We start from the raw sequence: 21,525 nt of genomic DNA on the forward strand, positions 1-21,525 counted from the left end.
GGACTTGTGACTTTGTGTGTGATACTTTTCTTCATATTTGTTCAGTGGCTCTATCCGTGGCCTCCAAGTGTTACCAAAAGCCAAGATTTTGTTCTTAACCCTCCACCTTCCCCAGGAAGAAGCAGTATCTAAGGCTCCCCAGCATCACTATCAACAGTGGTCACTGGGGCCCTCCAGAAAACCAGGAATACCTTTTTTTGACCAAATCTCCACTTAGCGTAGTCTTGTTATAATGGAGCATCTCCTCTTTTAAATGGACAGCTACTTTGCCTTCACTTTACAATGCAGGCAACACAGGCACTTCTGTACGATGCCACCTTCTCATGTGAGGATTTATATGGGCTGTAGTTGCTTTTGGGATAGTTCTGTGATTGGCTGTCTTGAGGGCCGTGCTCCTGTTCTCTCTTTGTCTGCATGTTGATAGCAAAGTTAATTCTTACATTTAGACTTCATATGTGTCCGGACTGGTGAAACCGCTGACCAACTTGTCTGCAAGATTTTCGTGGATGTGATCTTAATCCCATAATCAGAACATTCTAAATTCTGCTTGTTCCAAGGGTACTTTAGAAGTAAGACAAATCTAATATAATCGTGGTTACCCTGGTAGATAATTTTAATTTCAAGACCTTTTCTGTCCCTAAATATAAATACATAAGACCTTCTCAGTTGTAGGTATGCTTTTTGAAGGATTTAGGTCAGCTTCTGCATTTACACCATGAGTTCAAGCATCATGCAGTTTGCATGCCTAGTGGCTCTCTGAATGGAGCTGTGGTTTTAGTTCCCCGTGGAAAGATATTCTTGCAAGTGAAGAGAAGGAAAGCCTATGCAGCTATAGACTGTTTTTTTTTTTCTGTATAGTATGCAGATCTTTGTTATTCCTCAAGCCTTAAGCCACCCCTTGGTCTTGGTCCATTAGCATTAAACCATTAAACTTCAGTATTTTGTACTGTATCATACTCCTTAAAATAAGTGATCACAGATATGGTGGTTTATGCAAGCAACAATGCAAGGTAGGGAAGAAGGTTGCTCCAGTTATGTGCTGCACTTTTATTTTGAAGGTGAGCAAAGATGCAGCAGTGCAAAGCAGGACAAAGATAAGTTAAAGCCTTGTTTTTTCTTATTTAGTTCCAGGGTGAACCCTAGAGTTACTGTAATTTACAGCAGCTTCCCACAGATAGTGTCACAGCACAGATTACTGTGTTCAGTGAAACTGTCCTCTCTTGTTGTATCACCAACATGACTCCTACCCTAGCAGGAATGAATTCTGTCATAACACCTTCCAGTGATTTTGCGGTTTCTTAAATACAGTATCAATGTCTTACTCCCAGCAATAACATACATGTACATTTCCTGAACATCCCCTGTTTCCCTCCCCACATCACAACCCGCTGTACTTTACTACCGCTTCTACATGATCTGTCCATGCAGTATCGCAACAAAAGAGACTGGACAAATTCTTTTTTAATTGTGTTGCAGTTGAAGACTGCCCCAAGGCAGGTAGAGAAATTTGTGTGTGAATGGCTTTGTGTTAGAAACATTACTATAACAAGCTCTGTTCAATAGACTTGTTTTTAATAGGTAAGAGCTCATGTAGCTTTCTAGGTTAATGCAGGAGTGTGAGGCTTTCAGAGGCTAACAAATGTTGTCTTATACTAAAGATAACTGAAATTTAAGCAAATCCCTCGTAATTATTATAATCATTATAGTACCTGCAATTATAGGGGACAGAGAAACTGTGAATTATTTCGTCTTTGCTCCCAAGTAGATGCCTCATTTCCCCTGATATTTCAGTCCAAGCTTGAGTGTATTTCCTAGCCATTCCTAAGAAGACAATTGTCAAGGTATCTGAAGCAAAAGATTCTGATAAATCTCTTTTTGGGCACTTAATGACTGCTGGCAAGAAATATGCTGCTAACTCAGGCTGACCACTGGATTCTGGAGCAAAGGGCCACAGGGCAGGCAGGCAGTCTGTTACCTTCATCTTCCTAGTCTGGGCATTTTTCTGCTGGAGTCACCTTCTGGCTAAGATTCTGGTTCAGCAAGAATTATTGCATAGTATCTAAACCGCTACTATACAGATCTAATACACAGCTCATCCATTCAGCCACTGTAATTAGGAGGGGGATGGGTTGTTTGGGATTTTTTAGGAAGCTAGAGGGCTTACACAGGAAAAGGTTTGAAGAATACTCAGCAGCTTGCACTGTGGCTTACTGGAGGGAAATAAGGAGTCACTCTTGTTTAGCCTGTTCTGGAAGACCTCAAATGATGGTTATCTCTTCCTGCTCTTCATTTCACAGTTGTTCTGTGCTGTGCAAGGGATATAATCTTTAAATGTAATTTCATTAGGGTTGGGGGAGAATTTTTGGAAGATGTTTTACTATTTTTCCCATTTTCAGGCATAATCGATGAAATATTTTATAGCAGTTAAGGGACTGAGATTACAGTTGGGTACATTTTCAGTCCTTGTCATTCACAGAACATCTGTGAGTAGTTTACAGTAAAACTTGGCACTAAGCCACAGGGATTTTAGTTTTCCTGGTTATACAGGAGATAGTCGATCAACGTAGTTAACAAAATAATGTTTTGCTTCCAATTCCATGTGCAATTTTGAATAAACCAGGAACACATTTTTAACATGCATGTAACAAAACTGACTGAGACTTGCCTTTAGGTATTGAGAAGGGAAGCAATTTTTCCCATGGCTACAGCAAGAGATTTTATGGATGTGGCTTCAAGACATTCAAGAAAATGTTTTAATGCCTAGTAGCCTGGTTCTGTGAAGGTTCTTGTGTACTGGGAGTGCACGTATGCCAGTCAGGTGGTGGTCAGTGCCATTTTTCATGAAATAACTAGCTTGTTTCTGTTTTGAAACAGTATGATCTGGGCCTTCCTTGCCTTGCAATTGCTGTTCCTGTCATTGCATCACATACAGAAGCCAGGAGTAGAACAACTCCCATGTTTCTCAGATAATACTGAGAAGCTGGAGACAGATTAACTGAGATATGAAGAGGTGCACTGTAAGCCAAAGAAGTTACAACCCTGTACATTGGGACACTGGGATCAAGTGTACATAAAAATGCAGGATTTTGTGAAAATTCAAAGAAGTGTTTCAATGAGCACTCAGGTGTAATGAACACTCACCTCTGTTGTTTCAATCCCTTACTTGTCAAATATGGGTAGCAGCACTGGTTTACCTAGCAGGTACCATGAAGATAAACTCACTGTTTTTGAGATATGTGTATATCCCCTCATTGAGGTGCATAAGTAAACAGAATGCTGAATAAATTTAGATTCCACTGAAAATAGACTATTTCCTAATTTGAAAGTGTCTTAACAATAATCTTTTGTTCAGTCACAAATGATACTGCTTTAATACTTGTATCTGTGTTTCTAGGTAATAAATCCAAAGAAAAAAGGAAAAAAGAAAAAGTATATTAATTCTGGAACAGTAAGTATATATTTATAATATTACTGTGTACTCTTTTCTCTTGAAATACAGCATAGTTGACTTGTAACAGGGTTAGAATAGAACCTTTGTGAAGGCTACAACAATAAACTATTTACTGTACTACAGCATTTCTTTTCAGATTTTCATTTGAATAAAGTTGATAGAAGTTGTTTTCAAGCATGCTGTTAAGTTGCAAATGATTTTAAAAATGAATCATACCAACATTGGAGACAGATTCTTGAAGTTATATCACTGGACACTATTAAATTTTATCTGAAACATATTTGCATTTTCAGGACTCGATTTTATTTTTAAATTTGACCACTGAGCTAGCATCAGTAAAAGCTAGTAAGTCATGCCTACTATGCTAAACCAAAAGCAGTCATAATTTGTTATTACCAACAGGCTTTTGTAAATCTATCTTGAAAGATCTGTTAGTATAATTTGGAATGAGCGTTTAATGTCCTTTTGTCCATATTCTGTTATGAACCATTTGCTAGCAATGCAAATTATTCCCTTGTAGTAGTTTAACCCAGCAAGCAGCTAAGCACCAAGCAAATGTTCACTCACTCTCCACCCCCAATGGGATGGTGGAGAAAACTGGGGGGTGAGAGGGAAGGAGTAAAAAACTTATGAGTTGAGATAAAGATAGTTTAATAGAACAGAAAATTGCGGGGACGGGGAATAGTAACAATTAAAACAAACAAACAAAACAACAAAGCAAGTGATGCACAATGCCATTGTTCACTGCCCACTGACTGGTGCCCAGCCAAACCCTGCACAATGGCAGTCCCTTAAGGTCAATTCCCCCAGTTTTGTTGTTCAGCATGATGCTGCATGCTTTGGGACATCCCTTTGGCCAGTCTGGGTCAGCTGTCCTGGTTCTGTCCCCTCCCAGCTCCTTGTGCACCCCAAGACTTCTCACTGTCAGGGCAGCACGAGAAGCCAAAAGTCCTTGATTTTGTGTAAGCCCTGCTTGGTAACAGCTAAAACATCAGAATGTTATCAGCATTATTCTCATCAGAAATCTAAAATACAGCTACTATACCAGCTACTAGGAAGAAAATTAACTCTATCCCAGCCAAAACCAGGACACCCTTCAGCATTTTCTCAGCTTCCGTGTTCTGGCATCCATGATACTGAAAACATCATCTCTGAAAAAAATAAACATAAATGTTGAAAAACTATATATTAGAAATCTAAGCAGATTTTAGATATGATTAAAAAAAAAAAAAAAGTATGTTTTTTTTTCACATTAAAAGTTTATCAGGGCTACTACTTCCATTCTGAACTATAGCCTTGAAGGAACAAGTTGTCATTCTCACGTTCTGTAAGTCTGTTCATCAGTAGGAAAATGATGACTTATTTTCTACCTTTATTTTAAAAGAGAAGTAGTCACTAGCAGTCTGTCCATGAAAATTTGCCATGCAAGATCTGATTCATTAGATAATTTATGTTTTGCTAATATATTCCTTTTATTAGACTTTAAGGTGTTCAAATAAATTCTAATTACATGGAAATTTACAATGATTGGTTTGGTGTTAGTAATTTTCTTTAATCTTTCCTTCTCTGCCAGTGTCCTATACCGTTGCTTTTATAATTTCTTTATCAATACCTTTTTGTCCCTGTTTGCTCTTACTTCTATTCTGTCTTCAAGTTTCCCTTAAGTTTCTCCAAATTGTCACTTCCCTGTGTGTTTGCCTGTAGTTTTGCTTTTACTTCTTTCTGTCATTCACCCAAGGTTTTAATTGTCCCAACAGATACCTAAATTTTCAAACCACTTACCAAGACATGGTTTGGAAAGCCACCATCATTCTCACTAATGGAAAGCTGGCTTCTGGAAAAATGTTAGCAAAATGGATATAGATCCTTGACTTCTATCTCACTGCTGCTTTTAAGGAATACACAGATAATTGCCATCTCAATTCATTATTACTTAGGAGGTCATTTTAAGTTCAGACATTCAAACTACACGCTAAGCAGAAATGTTTCTGAATATGATTAGTTTCAAATGAAGCAGTCAAATTTAAAATTCACTATACAGAAATTGTAGCATTGGTAGTTACTGTCTGTGTGGAAGTAAACATTTTAGCCATTTCTGAAGAGTGTTGTCTGTGTTTTTTACCATTTAAAATTAGATTCACTAAAAACATTTGCTTAAATTAATTAGGAACACGGTGACTGACCACCTGTAATAATAGATGAACCCTTGAAATGACTCTGAAGTGGGAAAACGCATAGAAATTTTAGTCTTATATTCAAGACTATGCTACTTATAGTCTGGTAGAACTTTGTTATGATCTTTTGTTCTCAACAAGAAAAGTAAATTGGCGGTTTTAAACTTTGCAAGTCACTAAGAACCACAGAGAAGCTGTGATGAAGGAAGTAGGAGAGAAGACAATTACTACCTGTAATCTCGTTCTGAATGTAAGTTTACATAATAGAAATGTTTGCAATTTTTATATTTTACTGCAATTGGAAGCAAATAAAATTTTGGTTTTATGGACAAAAATCAACCTCATTTTTATTTTTAAAAACTCTCTGAGTGAACCTGTTTTGAATAGTTGCATAAGTAGTTTTCACTGATTGCCTGATGCATTTTCTGTTCTGAGATAATTGTATGTCACTTTGTAAATAAAATCAAAATAATACGGGCTGAATCCTTTGCTTCATGAATGTTGTGCAGCATATGAAAATCTTGAACATCAGATCTTTAGTTAAATTTCTGTGACTTGAGTGCTGCAAATGCCAGTAACACTTTAGGCCACTGCCTGTGTCTTGGACCCATGTAATTTCTGAATGATGAAAGCTGAGAGTGAAGAAATTTCTTATCTTCACATACTTACGTAGTGTATTCCACTTTAAGTATTTATATTATATACATGTGTGTGTGCATATATATATATATGTATATACAGCTTACTAGTTTTTCTTCATTCTTGGATTGTGTCAATACTCAATACCACTTTTAATATGAGACGGGAAATAACATAAATAATTGTAATTGAGTTCTTTAAACAAAGTTAAAGTACTCAACAAGTACTTCAAAAAGAATAGATATATATTATCATCTGGCCTCTAATATTCACATAGAGAAGTAGTATACAGTGATCAGAAGAAATGCACGTGGTAACATGCCCTGGAAAATGGTCTTCCATTCCCTATCTTTCACTTAAAAAAACACACACACCAAAACAAAACAAAACGACAACAATTAAAAAATAAATTTAGTAGACTTCCAAACTTGTTTCTTCCCTTTCAAACACTGCTTCTTGAAACTATTTCCTTGTTTTTCATATGTTCTTTTTTCACCTTGTGCTTATGTCTCTACTTGTTCAATTGGAACATGACAATTCATATCTTCCTCTCTTTTATTTGCTTTCAGGTAACATTGCTTTCCTTCCTAATTGAAACAGAAGTTTCATTCCTTGACTATATTAAAGGCGGGTATGTGATTGATAACAATTTTTTCTTGTTTTCACAGTCTCATTGCAATTCACTAATAATTTGTATTTGTACTTTGCATACGCTGGCTCCAATTTCTTCTTTCCTTGTTTAGATAGAGGCTGTACTTTCTTATGTAAAACCTACAAATAGTTATTGATGTCAGTTAAGTTATGGAGTTTTATATATAACGCTGGAATAGGTACTAGTACAAAAATAATGACGTTGAGTAATGACATCTAGTCAACCAATGATAACTGGATTAACTGAAAGGGAATTATCTATATTCTATATCCATCTCTTTATGTTACACTAGTAAAATGCTGGTTTATTTCTTCTGATTACACTGACCTTTTGTGTATTTAAAATTGGTATTTATTTAGAGCCTTTCCCCTTCAAAGGCATTTCTTTCATATTAATTATCTAAAATTTATAACATGTTCAATTTCTCATTTATCGTTATTTTCCCAAAAGGAAATGACCATCCATCCATGTTTACCAAAGTTTGCGTAGAATGAGGTACATGTGTACATGGATGAAGAAATGGTCCTACCTCTGATATGTTTGTTCTTTGAAGTGTATCGTATGCATCTATGCCACAGTTTATTATTCCTCATTCATTCATAGATTGTCTTTGCAAGGAGGGTATAGAAAAGTAATGGAGAAATCAAGTTTTATGTCTAAATTTGAAAAGAATAGAGTGGGCACACATATAATCTTTCAGGTTGAGTTATCACATTTTTCACCGAGATGTTACAATGCCAGTTAATAAGCTCAATTATCTGCATTCTGTAGATAAATAATAGAAATTCTGAATACAAATAATACTTTGTTATTCTTATTGATATTTTGTGTATTTCTCTGTAAATGCAAATCAAATAACTCTTGTGGTATTAATAATTACCACTTGTAAAGATTTTTCCTCTTTTTTATAAAGGGTTGCAGTATAATTTAGTATAATGTGCTTAAAAGTCTGAGCAGTAATACTTATCATTTAATTATTTTATACAAAGACTTGTTTGGTGATTCATACAGTTATTTCGAAGTACATGACAGTGAAAAACTGTAAAGGTTTTTATAAAATGTTACCTTTCCTTCTGGAACCTATGCAGTTTTGTTCTATGGAGGCAAGACCAGGAGATTGAATCTCAAAGTAATTTTATTTGCTTTTCTCTTCCTTCCTTCCTTCCTTCCTTCCTTCCTTCCTTCCTTCCTTCCTTCCTTCCTTCCTTCCTTCCTTCCTTCCTTCCTTCCTTCCTTCCTTCCTTCCTTCCTTCCTTCCTTCCTTCCTTCCTTCCTTCCTCCCATCTCATTTAATACTACTACATATCAGTTTCAGTCCAGTTAACAAATTTTGAAAGGAGGGGGAAGTGAAGATTTCCTCATCTATAAGTCTGTTTTCCCATCAAGTATGTTTTCCAACATTTTGGTTTTAGTTCCCTGTTTTTCTTTCATTTAGTTAAGCAAGGGAAAGAAAACACTGAATCTGCAATAGGCACGATATTGTCTCTTCTATAAATGGATGCTTGTGAAATACTTCATGTTCAGAATTTTCATTGTAATAGATTTGAAGTGTCTAGAACTAATACTGATTTAATGGAAAAGTTGACAGCTTTAACTGTAACAAATTGGGATTACAGTATTGATTTGATTTGTATTTTGAGTCTGCATGTGTTTAATTGGGGTATTCCATTATAAGTATCATCAACGTGACGGTTGCTTTTTTTTAAAGAGCCATGAAGAATGAAATAGTAGTTTGTCCATAAATTCTAATTTAGTTTTATTTCAGAACACTGGTTTTTATATCAGTATGGTCAGAAAGAGATGGATATCTCTTTTACATCTGTGGTGCATCAAGTAGCACCATTTTGGTAGCTGGCTTTTCCTTGTGTCTTGACACTTAATCACATTTTACTACTCTGACCTTCCCACATTTAAAAGAGAGCACATTGTGCTAAAAAAAACGTATATTTCAAAATCAGATTCCTCCTACCACTTACCAATTAATACCAATTAATAGCGTATTTTCCTATCAAAACACCTCCCAGTATATGACTTAGTCAGGAATATGAGGGATATTGCCTTGAAGAGGAATGCAGTTGAAATAATCCTGGCTTATAGGAATGACTGTGAAACAAACAAACAAATATCTGTTAAGGTAGATTAGTTTATAGGTTGCTCTGTTTTATCTAAAAGAGAAAGCTGCAAGACTAAGTATACAGAAAGGACATTTCTGTACAAAGTTTCTAGATTGACTTACTAGAGTAGGGTGTGAGCTAACATGCTACTTTAGACATTTGTAAATCATGAAAATTTCAGGAGCTGAATCCTCTTTCAATCCAAAAGTGTTGTCATCTTTTCTGTCCCAGATTAGTAGAAGATGAGTGGAAATGTTTCCCCACCATCATGTTAAAACTTGCCCTCATCCAGGTTTTCAGATACGAACACCCACATGCTGTTTGGATCCTAAAGGCTTTGGGCATTCATTTTTAACTGAGCTTTACTGAATCATTGATGGCCAAAATGGAAATTTAAAATTGCTTTTATGACAGCTATTTTCATCCAACCAGTGCAGCATCTAACGTAATGACATACATATTTGATGTTCTGAGGAGACCTCATTGAGCTATAGCTGGGAAGCAAGGGCTGCCATAGCGGTGTATCTTAGAGGCTTAACCAGGTATATTGTATCCTTGGAGAATAATTAGAAGTAATAAAACTCTACAGGAGGAATATTCTGTATTATACAGCTTTTATCAATAAAAGATTCTTTATGCTGAAACTGCATTTGCAAGCATCTGCAAAGAGGAAATAAAAAAATTAATGTCACTGAGGACTTTTTAGACTAAATGCCATGGTGACGATACAGACCCTTGGCAGTGTTAGTTACTCCATTAGCTCAGTTACAGATTTCCACACAGTAAGTGATTCTCAAACCTTCACCAGCTCCCCCCTGCTAACAGACCAGCTGTTTCTCTCTGAAGCCACAGGAGGCAATTCGTGTTTTCTTCCAACATGCCGTTTAAAAATCGGATGCTGTCAAGCCTAGTCAAAAGCTACAACCAGGCTTAGTTTGTTCCCTTATGTCTATCAGTTCTGGTAGAACCCTTATTGAAAGAGTCTGGCTTTTACCTTGCTCTCCCAAATACACAAACAAAATACCTGCTGTGTGGTGAAGGTCTATCTGTGGTGTCTCTCTACCAGCTAGATGGTGGCGTTAGTGATGTCTCCAGCTCTGAGTCCACAAGGCACGTTGCTGTGCTTGGACGTCCTCTCTGAGCCCTCCCTGGGTCAGGACATTCAGCACCTCAGCCTGCCAAGCAGATGGCAATGTTTTAGCATCTTTTGCACACTGTCTCATGACCTTGCAACCTCACTGAAGTGGTGGTGTCACGAGCTTCTCATTAAGCTGCTTGAGGAGTGTGCAGCTGGAAAAGCAGGGGCACAACCTCAGTAAATGAATTTCCTGATTAGAAATAACTTAACTTTTGAAAAATCCAGAGAATTAGAAATATTTTAAAATAATGACAAAAAAAAAAAAAAGCCTTGGACCTTTGCCTCAAGTAGTTTGTCCTTTCCACTTCCCAGGGCCTTCCTGCCTCTCACTGTGGGAAATTTGCTAGCATGTTACTATCCTGTGTTCTTTAAGGGTATTGGATGTAGCAGTGTCTCCTTCTGCAGGTCTTTTGATTTCTCTTGACAAAGTTTGTGTTGCCATTCAGAGCAGTATCCCCTACTGGGTACACCTTCTAATGCAGGAAACTAGAGTTCCTCCTTCAAATTGCACTTTCTGTATAAAAAAAACACTGATCTGAGGGAATGACCAAATATGACAAATCATGAACCTTCTACTTTCGGAAGGCCATGTTTTAATAAAATATGAGGTTTGTAATAAAAAGGAGAGTTCATAATATTGTACCTTTTTCCATCGCAGAATTCTCATTGTTAGAGCAGTTAAGTTTCCTCAAGCAATGATTTTATCTGTTAGTCTCCCACAGTGGTGTTCTGTGATAGTAGCCAAATCACATGAATCAGACTTTTCTTTTTTAAGCATCTCACCAAGTCAGCAGTAGCACTGTACATTCCTTGTCAATGCTGAGGTCAATACTGCTGCGTGCTTATATTGAAGAAATGAGGTGCAATGCTGTATCAGCTGAATACAAAACAAAGCAACAACAAAAGCATGCAAAATGAATAGAAATGTTTACCTTAATTCCAGCATTTCAATTTTGCATCTGTATAACAACTGTAAGGTCCCTTTGCTTTACAAGTGTGCTGAGGAAATAAATTAATTGTGAAGCAATAGTGATAAGGGTGATTAAAAGTCACTAAAGAAGTGAACAGTATTGTCATCAGGGCAGGGAGTTGGTAGTGTGTAGTAAATGCAACAGGCTGCTCTGAGGATAAAAGGAAATACTGAGTGTTGCCCATCCCTTGCCTGTTCTTTGAAGCAGATTCTGCTCTTGGGTACGGGGGATAGGAGAGATGGGTGGGTTTCAGACTGTATCTGATCACGTTATCAATGATGGGCATATGAGTTGATAGGTTGGGGTTGAACTCAGGAACTTGATTTTTGAGTACTTCTTATACTCACTGCTTTTCTAGCCCTTCTTAATTATTATTTTTACTTTGATATCTGTATAGGTCAAACAGTTGCCAGTACGGTGATTTTATCTTTTCACAAAATGAAGAATTACATAATTGAATAATTCCTTATGCCATTGTACCTAAACAGAGTGTGGCTTTACCATAAAATTCAGCACAGTTAGAATGCCTTGGGTCTTCTGTGGTTTGTGTGCATGAAATTGTTGTCTTGTAAATTGCCAGTTTCTGTAGCATAGTACTATGGAGATTCTGTGCTTCTCTAAACCTTAAAATCTAACTCATATAGTGCCACTAAGTTTGGGAAAATTCCCTAAAGGTGAGGTATTTTTGTTTCATATTGCATTCTTAAGTGCACTTTAGTGGCATTTTTAAGATTTTAGAAAAATGTTACAGAGATAACAACATAGCATTCATATATTACTGTGAAAAAGAAGTTTTTTTGGTTTTCAAGATTTCTAGGTGTAGGTGCATGCCTTCTGCTTTTTTATATGTGTGTTGAGAATCTTTGGTTGCCAAACAGTTAATGTTTTTGTGTGCTTTTGAGCACTGTTTGTAAAATTACCTTCTTGCTGTTCAGACTAATACTGTACATCCCTTCTAACAGCATTCAACTACTCATGAAAACACCCCAAGTTTCATTCACAATTTTCATATGAATACTTGTTTAGATTTCATCAGCACCATAGGAAACAGCTGTTTGTATTGTTTTAAAGTCTAAACTAGATTGTCCTGAGTTAAACCCTAAGGTACCTCAGCATATCCATTCTAAATAATCATTATTTCACTGCAGTTATTTTTCGTTTTTCAGATGTAACTCTAAGCTTAGAAGACTTATAAAAACAATTAGTTAACCATCTTAGATAAAGCTTCAGTTTTCTTGGTGTGTTTTAAAATTTGGACTGTTTAATCGTACATCTAAATTTGTCTTGAAGAACTTCAATTTCAGATTAGCTTTTTTTAAATTTTGAGCATCCTTATACCAAATGAAAGATTTTGTGGCTACTGTTTGTTACACAAAATACAGCAATCTAAGATCTTGTCAAAAGCCAGGTGTCAAACTGTTGATATTTCATCTAAATGTGCATGAGTTAAATCTGTTCAGTAATTTTCAAAGAGCTTTAATCTTTGCTAATTTGGTCAGTAACGTTCATTGTAGTGCACACCGAGAGGCAGAAATTGAAGGAAGATGTAAAGATTTAGTCTGAGTAAAAAGGCAATTTTCAGATCCATCCAAACTGTTCTGCCTGATCAGAGTCTTACTAGCTAAGAGATTATCTCCAGAATGGTAGTATTTTGTTCCTGAAAGAAGTTATGGAACAGAATTGCATTGAATGGGATTTGCCACTCACGAAGTACATCAGTGAATGATTTTTTTGACAACAATATTATGCTAACAAATGCATGATAATGGCTTTAACTTAGCAACTGCTCAAAATTCTTGCTGCCAGATTTTAATTTTATCTTGCAAAATGTTCCTTGATGCACTCACTCAAACAATTGACTATATTCACATGAATGAAATCTCCTGCCAAAAAATATGCTATCCTCTCCAAAGATTTTATATATAGCATGATTTCAAGCACATTCTAACCAAAGACATGGTTTTGGTGTTAAGAGCAGGTTAGTAAAACCCTACATGCTTTGTCAGAGTCATCCATGACTAAAGCTAAACTATGTCCAAGGAAAAAGCAGTGTTAATGTTGAGAATGAATTAATAATGTACATGGATCATAATAACCCTTACTGTTGATTTAGAATTTTTTCCTAAATGATGAACAAAGGAAAACATAGGAAGGATGAAGTAAATAAGCTTTTTTCAATATGCTAATACCATAGTGTTGTGTAGCATGTTGTTTGGAATCCTATAGAAGGGTTTTCAATGTGTTTTTTTTCTGTATTAGAAAGTCAGTGTCCTATGCTTTGTCCTCAACTGATATAATTTCTTGTTTATTTTTCCATATAACAGTTAAGCTATTGATAAAGTTTTGTATTGCTTATTTTACAGACCCAAATCAATTCACAGTAGCTATTGACTTCACAGCCTCAAATGGTAAGAATAAAAATAAGTTTCTTCTTTATTAATGTGCTGTGTTCAGTTTTAAAGCACTTTTTTTTTGAGATATGTGTGTGTACCTGTACCAGTGTTGTGCTTAACTGCTTTGTATTACTAAGTATTTGTATACTTGTACCATCTGGAATCAGCTGAGCAGTTACAGACTAGAAACCAATTCCTGTCCAGAAAAGCAGGACAAACAGAACAGCTAGATTTATTTATTTATCTATTAAATCTATGTGCAAATTAAATAGTAGGAACAGTTTGCAAATATTCCTGTACTTTCTGATTTTTTTGTTTATGTATTTATTATTACTGGGAGAAAGTTGGCTAAATTAGAGACCCCCTTGAGAGGGACAAAACAAAGGAGTTTCAGGTAGAGTAAGGCTAAGTGTGGTGAAACTAAAATAAATTTTGATTCTACTCCAGAACTACTTTCCAAATCTCATCATACTTTTGTATATTTCATCTTAAAAGTACATGTTGTATGTTATAACAGTGATACAAATTTACAAGTTTAATGACAATTTCTTGCTGCCCTTTCAGTAGTGGAAAAGGTTATAGCTACTACTATTAACCTATTAAAATTGTATTCAGAACATTGCATTTTTACCTGACTTAACCACAGTTATGTGTATAGGATTTATTTTTTTTCCTTTTCATGATTTTTTCAATTTCTGCTTTCTTAGATTTCTATCATTTTTAGGAGAGAAAATCTGGGAGTGATTCAGTTGTAAAGTAAACCTGACTCTTGCTTCAACAGGTAATCCTTCACAGCCTACTTCACTGCACTATATGAATCCCTATCAGCTGAATGCTTACGGCATGGCACTGAAAGCAGTAGGTGAAATAATTCAGGACTATGATAGTGATAAAATGTTCCCAGCTCTAGGTTTTGGAGCTAGGCTGCCTCCAGATGGAAGAGTATCACATGAATTTGCATTGGTAAGCTAATAAATATATATAAATATTTTTTGAATTTCTGTACTGCAACCAAATTTGCGGAATTAAGGTTTTAGTGTTAAGTAATTACTGGGCAAGTAAAGAACAGAATATGCTAATTCTTATGTCTAAAAGACTACTTCAAAATGTTCATGCTAGTGAAGTTACTGACAGAAGTCCAGAGTCAAGATGTCCCTGTAGGCCAAAAATAGTAATAAACCTCATCTGTAGCAGCATGAGAAATAAATATTTGTAAGATTTCAGCTTGAAGCTAATCTATCTTAACATGCAAGTGAACCATGATCCAAGATCATCTTTTATTGTTGTTGTTGTTCTCTCTCATTTTCTGGGATCTCTTTATATTTTACAGGCTGCTAGTTTAGAGATTCCTAGAGTGGAGTATAGGATGAGGTTACAGGAACAAATCAGATTTTGTATATGGGCCAGTTAAATTACAAAGCTAAAATCTAACTGGATTTGCTAGAAAGGTTAACGCGTTGAAACTGGTGTTTGAGATTAGTGTGGATATTTATCTATTTGCTTATTTTGAGCTTTTTGTCCTTACCTGAGTAGGATAGAGTTCTCAGCAAATGTAGGTGTATCAGGTGAGTTTCAATTAAATAGCAACAAAGACAATGGCAGAATAGACTGGTGATTGTAGATGTGTAAATCATCTGTTAGTGTGTGCTAGAAACCAATGCCACATTTCAAGGAGAAGTTTTCCATATGGATGGCAAATTAAAGCAGATGTAATTGCAGATATTATTTTGAATTACAGACTTCCCTTGGGATCTTTTAGCAAGTTCAAAAACATGGAAACAGATAGTAATTAAGACTACTTAAAACAGCAGAATTATTCCTGGCTACTTTCAGATTTAAAAGTTTATTCTAAAAATAATTCAATTAATACAATAAAGTATTGTGGGTGCTCTTACAGGAGGAATAACCAGTCTTCTTTTGCTCTCTTGCAGACCTAAACATGCATAGTTGTCTCCCATTCTAATTCTTAGCAGTGATTATTTCAGCAATCTTTTTTAACATTCCACATCAATTCCACGAAAATCCCCTTCGCTTTTCTAGATTCTAAGGGAGATGCAGTGTACTTCAGAATAAGATACTAGGCACATTAAGTCAATGAGGTGTTGGCATAAGGAAGAGAGTAATGGTGATTTGGAAGGTTTGAAGCCTTACATGGTATCTATCTAGCCTGACACAGATCATTAATCTGCAATTTAGCTTTTATATTTGTAATATCATCTGAAAATAGGTATCCTCATAGAGTCATCATAGAACTAGGCAGTAAAATGCCTACCCAAAGAATTTACAGTCTTATGTGCAAGTCCCAAATAATTCTATGGGTTTCCAGAGAGTAAGTTCATTTCTTCATCTGTTTATATTAGATCTAAAATGAGTTTTCCAATGTAGAACAGTATACCAAAACAACAAAGAGGTTATAGCTTACCTTATACTCACATACTGTATGAAGATCAGCATTTGGCTCCCATTTCTTTTTCTTCATGCTTTTAAAATAAGAAATTATTGAGACATAACTGTGCTCCTAAATATGATTCCAGTTTTACATTTGTCCCATAATTCATACCTTAAATGTGCACAGAGAAATGCTTGTTACTGTTCCATATAAAGACTGTTTAATTACCCTTAAGATGGTATTTATGTCTGGGAACCTGTGCCAGTGATTCAGACTGCATATAACATGAGGCTGCTAAAACCTCCTTCTACAGGCAATTAATATTCAGAACCAGTCATAGCTCATACATTGGACATTGCTAGCAAACTCTTTGAAGAGATCCTTAAATTCTTAGGTCTTTGCCATTGAAAAATGGACACTGGATAATTTTTCACTAAGCTGCATCGTTTTTCCTTCATGGTTATTTTTAGTGATTGTTTGTCTCTTACTTTCATTAGAATGGAAACCCTCAAAATCCGTACTGCCATGGCATTGATGGAGTAATGGAGGCATATTATAGGAGTCTAAAATCTGTCCAGCTTTATGGACCTACAAACTTTGCCCCTGTAATTAATCATGTAGCAAGGTAAGCATAAGAAGTGCTTTACAGAAACTTTGTATTGTTTGTATAGTTATTGCATGTAGAAAACTAACAACAGTTATATGATGCCAAAATTTGAAAAAGGTATTTATGATGTTTTTTTCTTCTTCTGACTTGATTAACTTATATGTTTAAGTAGATCTGAAGACCTTGTGATAGTATTACACAGACTTTGAGAGCTGATTAAAAGTAAATAGAAGTGATCCAGTTGATCTACCCTGTGTTAAAATCCTAGGAGAATTCATAACGAAAAAATTATTAATGGGATCACTCTGCTATATTCCCTTTTTGTCATCTGAAGCACAGTAATCAGAATTTCCGATTAACGGATAAGACATAAATCTATCAAAAAATTCTTAAAGCGTAATTTTTAGAGATATGCAGTTCCTTTAATCTCAGTGTCGAATACATTTTGCAGGACTCTTGCTATGATTCTCAGCTAGTAAGGGTACTGTTAAAGCAGTTGTACAGTCTCTGTTGGGGAGCCACAATGCTGTGTTATGCAACACCTCCTCTAACTTCTTGAAGTATAACCTTTCCTGTGTTTTTAGAAGTTTCTCAAGGAGGATAATGTTGCCTTATCTTAGCAGACAAGATCTTGTCTTACAGTATTCCTCCATGTGTTGGTATAGGAAAAGAGGTACAGATCAGATAATTTAACTGAGTAACTACCTGAACAAATGTTATTTTATTCATAGATACATAGAAAGAACTAATATTCATAAAACAAAGCATCAGGGATATGTAAATAATTGCATGGTTAATGTTTTACTATGAGCTTGCAGTTATTGTAGCAAAAAATATTTACTTGTTCTATTTATTTGCTTATCTGGTTTATTTATCTGTTCTTGTTACTGCTTTTGCTGTTGTTCTACTGCCCAGTAGTAATAATTTGCAAATTCTATGGTACAGATAATTGGCTGTGCACTCCAGCAGGGCTAGAGAGCTGAGTTCAGTTATTTATCATTAGGATTAATTTCTATATCTTTGCATCACACTATTTAAATCATATACATGTATATTCCATTGCTTTCCCTTAGCAACTACCTATCTCCTTTTAGTCTTCAATTTGACATGATCTCTGCAGAAGCAGTCCTCAGACTGTAGTCTTCTGTCAGGAAACCTGCCAGCTCCTGTGATAGATGAATTCCATGTATGTGTCATTGCCTTGTTAACTGGAAATGAAACCCATTGACTTTCATCTTCTTTCAAACTGATTGTACCAACTGAGCTGGCTGGTTCTGATTTTGGCAATTAACATGAAGCCTCCTGTTCATTACAAAAAAAAAAAAATTGAAATCCTTGATCTAGTACCATCAAAACATTGGTATAAATTGAGTTCTTCTCACCACTTGTTTCTTCTGAATACTTGTCAACTTTTCCATAATTGCAGAAGCCTGTCACCGTCATTTGTAGTTCTTCCAGTGAACTTCCATCTAACTATCAACTCATTGCAAACTTTGGGAACTCATTCTGATAATGAGTCGCTCTATATTAGAAGTGGAAAAGCTAGATGTCTTCATTTCTACTGCAAGACCATCATTAATACAATCCATGGACGAGACTCAGTAACAGCATTTCCCTCAAAGTTCAGCTTCTCAGCTATTCTGTTGACTCTTATGGACATATAGACATGGCGGTAGAAATTATGATAGTTACTCCTCTCCTCTAGCCTGCTGTTTCTTTTTTAACCTAACTTCAGTCTCAAAGAAATTTCTTCTTCCCACATCCATCCTACTTAAAAATACATCTCTGATGAAATCTCTGGAAACTATGTCAGATATTACTGTGCTCTCAGATCTATTGTGATCTCAGAACTCTTCCAGAGGTCTTCAAGCAGGTAATGAGTTTGTTATACTTCCCTCACTAGGATAATGCCTAGCTAAAAAATTATCCAAACTACACCAGGTTCTCTCTACTGTCATATCATCTCTCCTCTTTGTATACGATCTTCCAAAAGGCTGCAGACTGTGCTCTTTTCCATGGATATTTTGAAGTAATCAAATTTCTGTTCCATTTTTTATAGTGTAGACATGTAGACTTAAGTGCTTTTAAGGGGTATTGCATTTTTATTTTACTCTCTCATCTGATCATCCCTTGTCTCTGAAGTCATTAATGAAAAGATTATGAGTATTGTGGAAAAATGAGATGAAAGAAGTCTTGATGTTGTAGGGAAAATGTATTACATGGTACATCTTGTTAATCTATACATTTGATTCCAGTCCCTACTGCCAACATACAACAGAAGCTGTTTGACAGGTTGTTGACCATGTGACTTTTATACCCATCTAATCCTGGGAAGGAGAAGGAGGAGCGTGATGGCATTCTGAGAGTTGTAGATTCCATTCATACCCAATCCTTCAAAGTCTTGCAAGTGTTATGGTTACAGCCTCTTGTTTACTAGCAGCACTCACTTGCAAATTTACATCAGAGTTAGAATATTCGAAGTAACACCACGAACATCATTAGAACACACCCTGTCCAGTAAGACAGTGAATAAGACAGTGAATTCTGAAATAAGACAGTGAATTCTGACAGTCTTATTGTATACCTGGGCATTTGTATCATCCCCAAGTACATAACTCCATATGGAGAATTCTTTTTTCCCCCTGCTCTCCACACTACTCATGGCCATTTTTCTTACAGAGTTCCACTACCTGACTCCTTGACAGCACCAAGAGCCTTCATGAATGCTGCTGTCGAGTGAAGCAGCAAGTGGAACATGACGCTCCATGCAAAACCAATTATACAGGACACTTTGACCCTTGGGAGTTGAAAGCAAACAAATTCAAGTCTTGGTTTCTGATATGCAGGTCACAGAGTTCAGTGAAGCTGCTGCAGACTCGCTATCTTTCAGAACTTTCCAAATCTTCAAAAGCTGTTCATTTTCAAAGAGTAGTTGCTTCTTGGTTCCTTTGGCTGATGCAGGACTGGGATGGCACTGTATGTTTTTGTCTTATATACAGTACAGGGAGAGGCTTTAGTCTAGAGGGCCTATTTATGGGTGATATAAAGGGGTGTAAATACCTTAGCCAACATTTCAGGGTGCATGTTCAGCCATATTACAAATCTATACATGAACTATAAACCTGAAAATGAGGTCATTGGTATGTAACTTATTTTTGTAAGACAGAAAAATAATGGTGTTTATGTAGTGTGCTAACTCCTGATAAATTTTATTTGTGCTATAAAAACAACCATTCAATAGTAATATATTCTCTGCATACCAAACGATGTTTCCCAAGGTAATAGCTATTAATAACTTTCTAAAGACCATGATTCTATAAATTGCATTGTGTCCATGCTTTTTTGATGGTGATACAGGCCCCATTTTTAACTGATTCAACAAGTGCAGATTATCAGTATCAATATTGTATTAGTTACAGTTATTTATTATATACTTTAAAATGTTCTCAGTTGAAGTAGAATGCCCATCTTAACTATGAATGTCTTCACTTTGGAGATCCATCACAATTAATTATTTTGTTAGTCCTTAGTAGTCAAATTAAAAAATACAATCTTTCCTCATATTAGCTCCTTTTGTGTAAAGGGATTTCTTTTACTATCATAATGCTCTTTTTTTTTTTTTTTCCTTTAGATACGCTTCTTCAGTAAAAGATGGCTCCCAGTACTTTGTCCTTCTCATTATTACAGACGGAGTTATTTCAGATATGGCTCAGACGAAAGAATCCATAGTGAATGTAAGTTTTGCAAAAAGTATTGAAAATTAAAATAATTCTCGGTTTAAATATTTTAGGCAGTAAACTAAGCCTGTTATTATTTTAGACATTAAATTAGTTCTGTAAATTAACCATTCTTTCCAAACAGAAAAAAAAAAATATGCACAAAGATTAAAGGAAACCAGAAGTTGTGTCTCAGCTTAATTAGTGTTTTGTGAGAAATGATACTCTTCTATCTAACGCTGTATATTCACACAACTTTTATAATCTGTGTCTTGATCCCTCCTCCCTCATGCACATCCCACCATGCAGCATTTCATAGTGAACCTCTGTTTATTTTTCAAATAATTGCATACAGCTTTGATTTTTCTTTTTTTTTCCCACCTTCCAAAAACCGCCCCAAACTTTCTGGTCCCAAAGGTCAGGTATGACTGTCAGCTGATAGCCTTTTAGATAGTTCCCATGAATTTTAAAAATTCTTAATTGTTTCTCAGTTTCTTCATTATTTTCAATATTTTTCTCTTCAAAACTGCTATGCGTATAAGTAATATTCTGCATTACAAACACATTCTGTTCTTCTTTCGCCCTTGGGAAATGTCAGATGAAATTACACACACAACCAGCTTCCATCTAGAGCTTGAAAAGATCCATACCAATAATTTTAAACACACCACAGTGGATCTAGTTACTAGGAAAGTGATGGGTGAAAAGCCTACATTAAAATAATTAAGCATCACGTCAAAATGAATGGCACAGAATTAAGTGACATATTTTTGAAGGCCCGCTTTCACTACTTCCTACAGTAGTACCATTCCACTTGTAGGGTGCACAACAAAATATTATTGAAATGTTCCCTCTCTCACTGGAAAGCAAGATGCCCTCAAGCTCTACCCGGCAGCATATGGACAGAGTTTGTATGTTGATAAGGACTCTCTCAAACCATATGATAAATTTTTACCTTTTCCAGTTCAAAATAGGATAAAGCCACTCTTACTTTTATAGGAGATAAACAAGCTTTTATCTTGGAAGTTCATTCTCTAGCCTACCCTGGAAGTTTGTTATCTAGCTTCCTTTACGTGGCAAAAAAGCTACATGGAGGAAAAAAAAAAATAAAATAAAAGCTTTAGATTTAACTGTCCCCTTCAATTCGAAGTCCATATAGAGGGTAAGTAAGAGACCAGCAAGTTTGATTGATTGTGAATTTGTAAGATTAAGTAATTTGTCACTAAGAAATACAGAAAAGCCTTGTTTCCATGAGTAGAAAATGCTACTGGAATAATAGGA

At 35.7% G+C, this 21,525-nt stretch overlaps 1 protein-coding gene across 3 annotated transcripts in view; it reads left to right on the top strand.

Annotated features, from left to right (window-relative positions):
• The window catches only part of CPNE8 (copine 8), a 103,007-nt gene that overhangs the window by 69,937 nt on the left and 11,545 nt on the right, over window positions 1–21,525 (top strand). The window contains exons 12-18 of one of the 3 annotated variants that reach the window (XM_032198684.1): window positions 3,395–3,448; window positions 6,834–6,899; window positions 13,115–13,121; window positions 13,503–13,547; window positions 14,314–14,495; window positions 16,419–16,546; window positions 20,160–20,262. In XM_032198684.1, coding sequence (XP_032054575.1) covers window positions 3,395–3,448; window positions 6,834–6,899; window positions 13,115–13,121; window positions 13,503–13,547; window positions 14,314–14,495; window positions 16,419–16,546; window positions 20,160–20,262 — 585 coding nt within the window. Of the gene's footprint in view, window positions 1–3,394; window positions 3,449–6,833; window positions 6,900–13,114; window positions 13,122–13,502; window positions 13,548–14,313; window positions 14,496–16,418; window positions 16,547–20,159; window positions 20,263–21,525 lie in introns of those variants that run through there. The other 2 variants (XM_032198678.1, XM_032198676.1) reach the window with 2 other exon arrangements.

Source organism: Aythya fuligula, chromosome 1 (genome assembly GCF_009819795.1).
Source record: "Aythya fuligula isolate bAytFul2 chromosome 1, bAytFul2.pri, whole genome shotgun sequence".
Classification (NCBI taxonomy): domain Eukaryota; kingdom Metazoa; phylum Chordata; class Aves; order Anseriformes; family Anatidae; genus Aythya; species Aythya fuligula.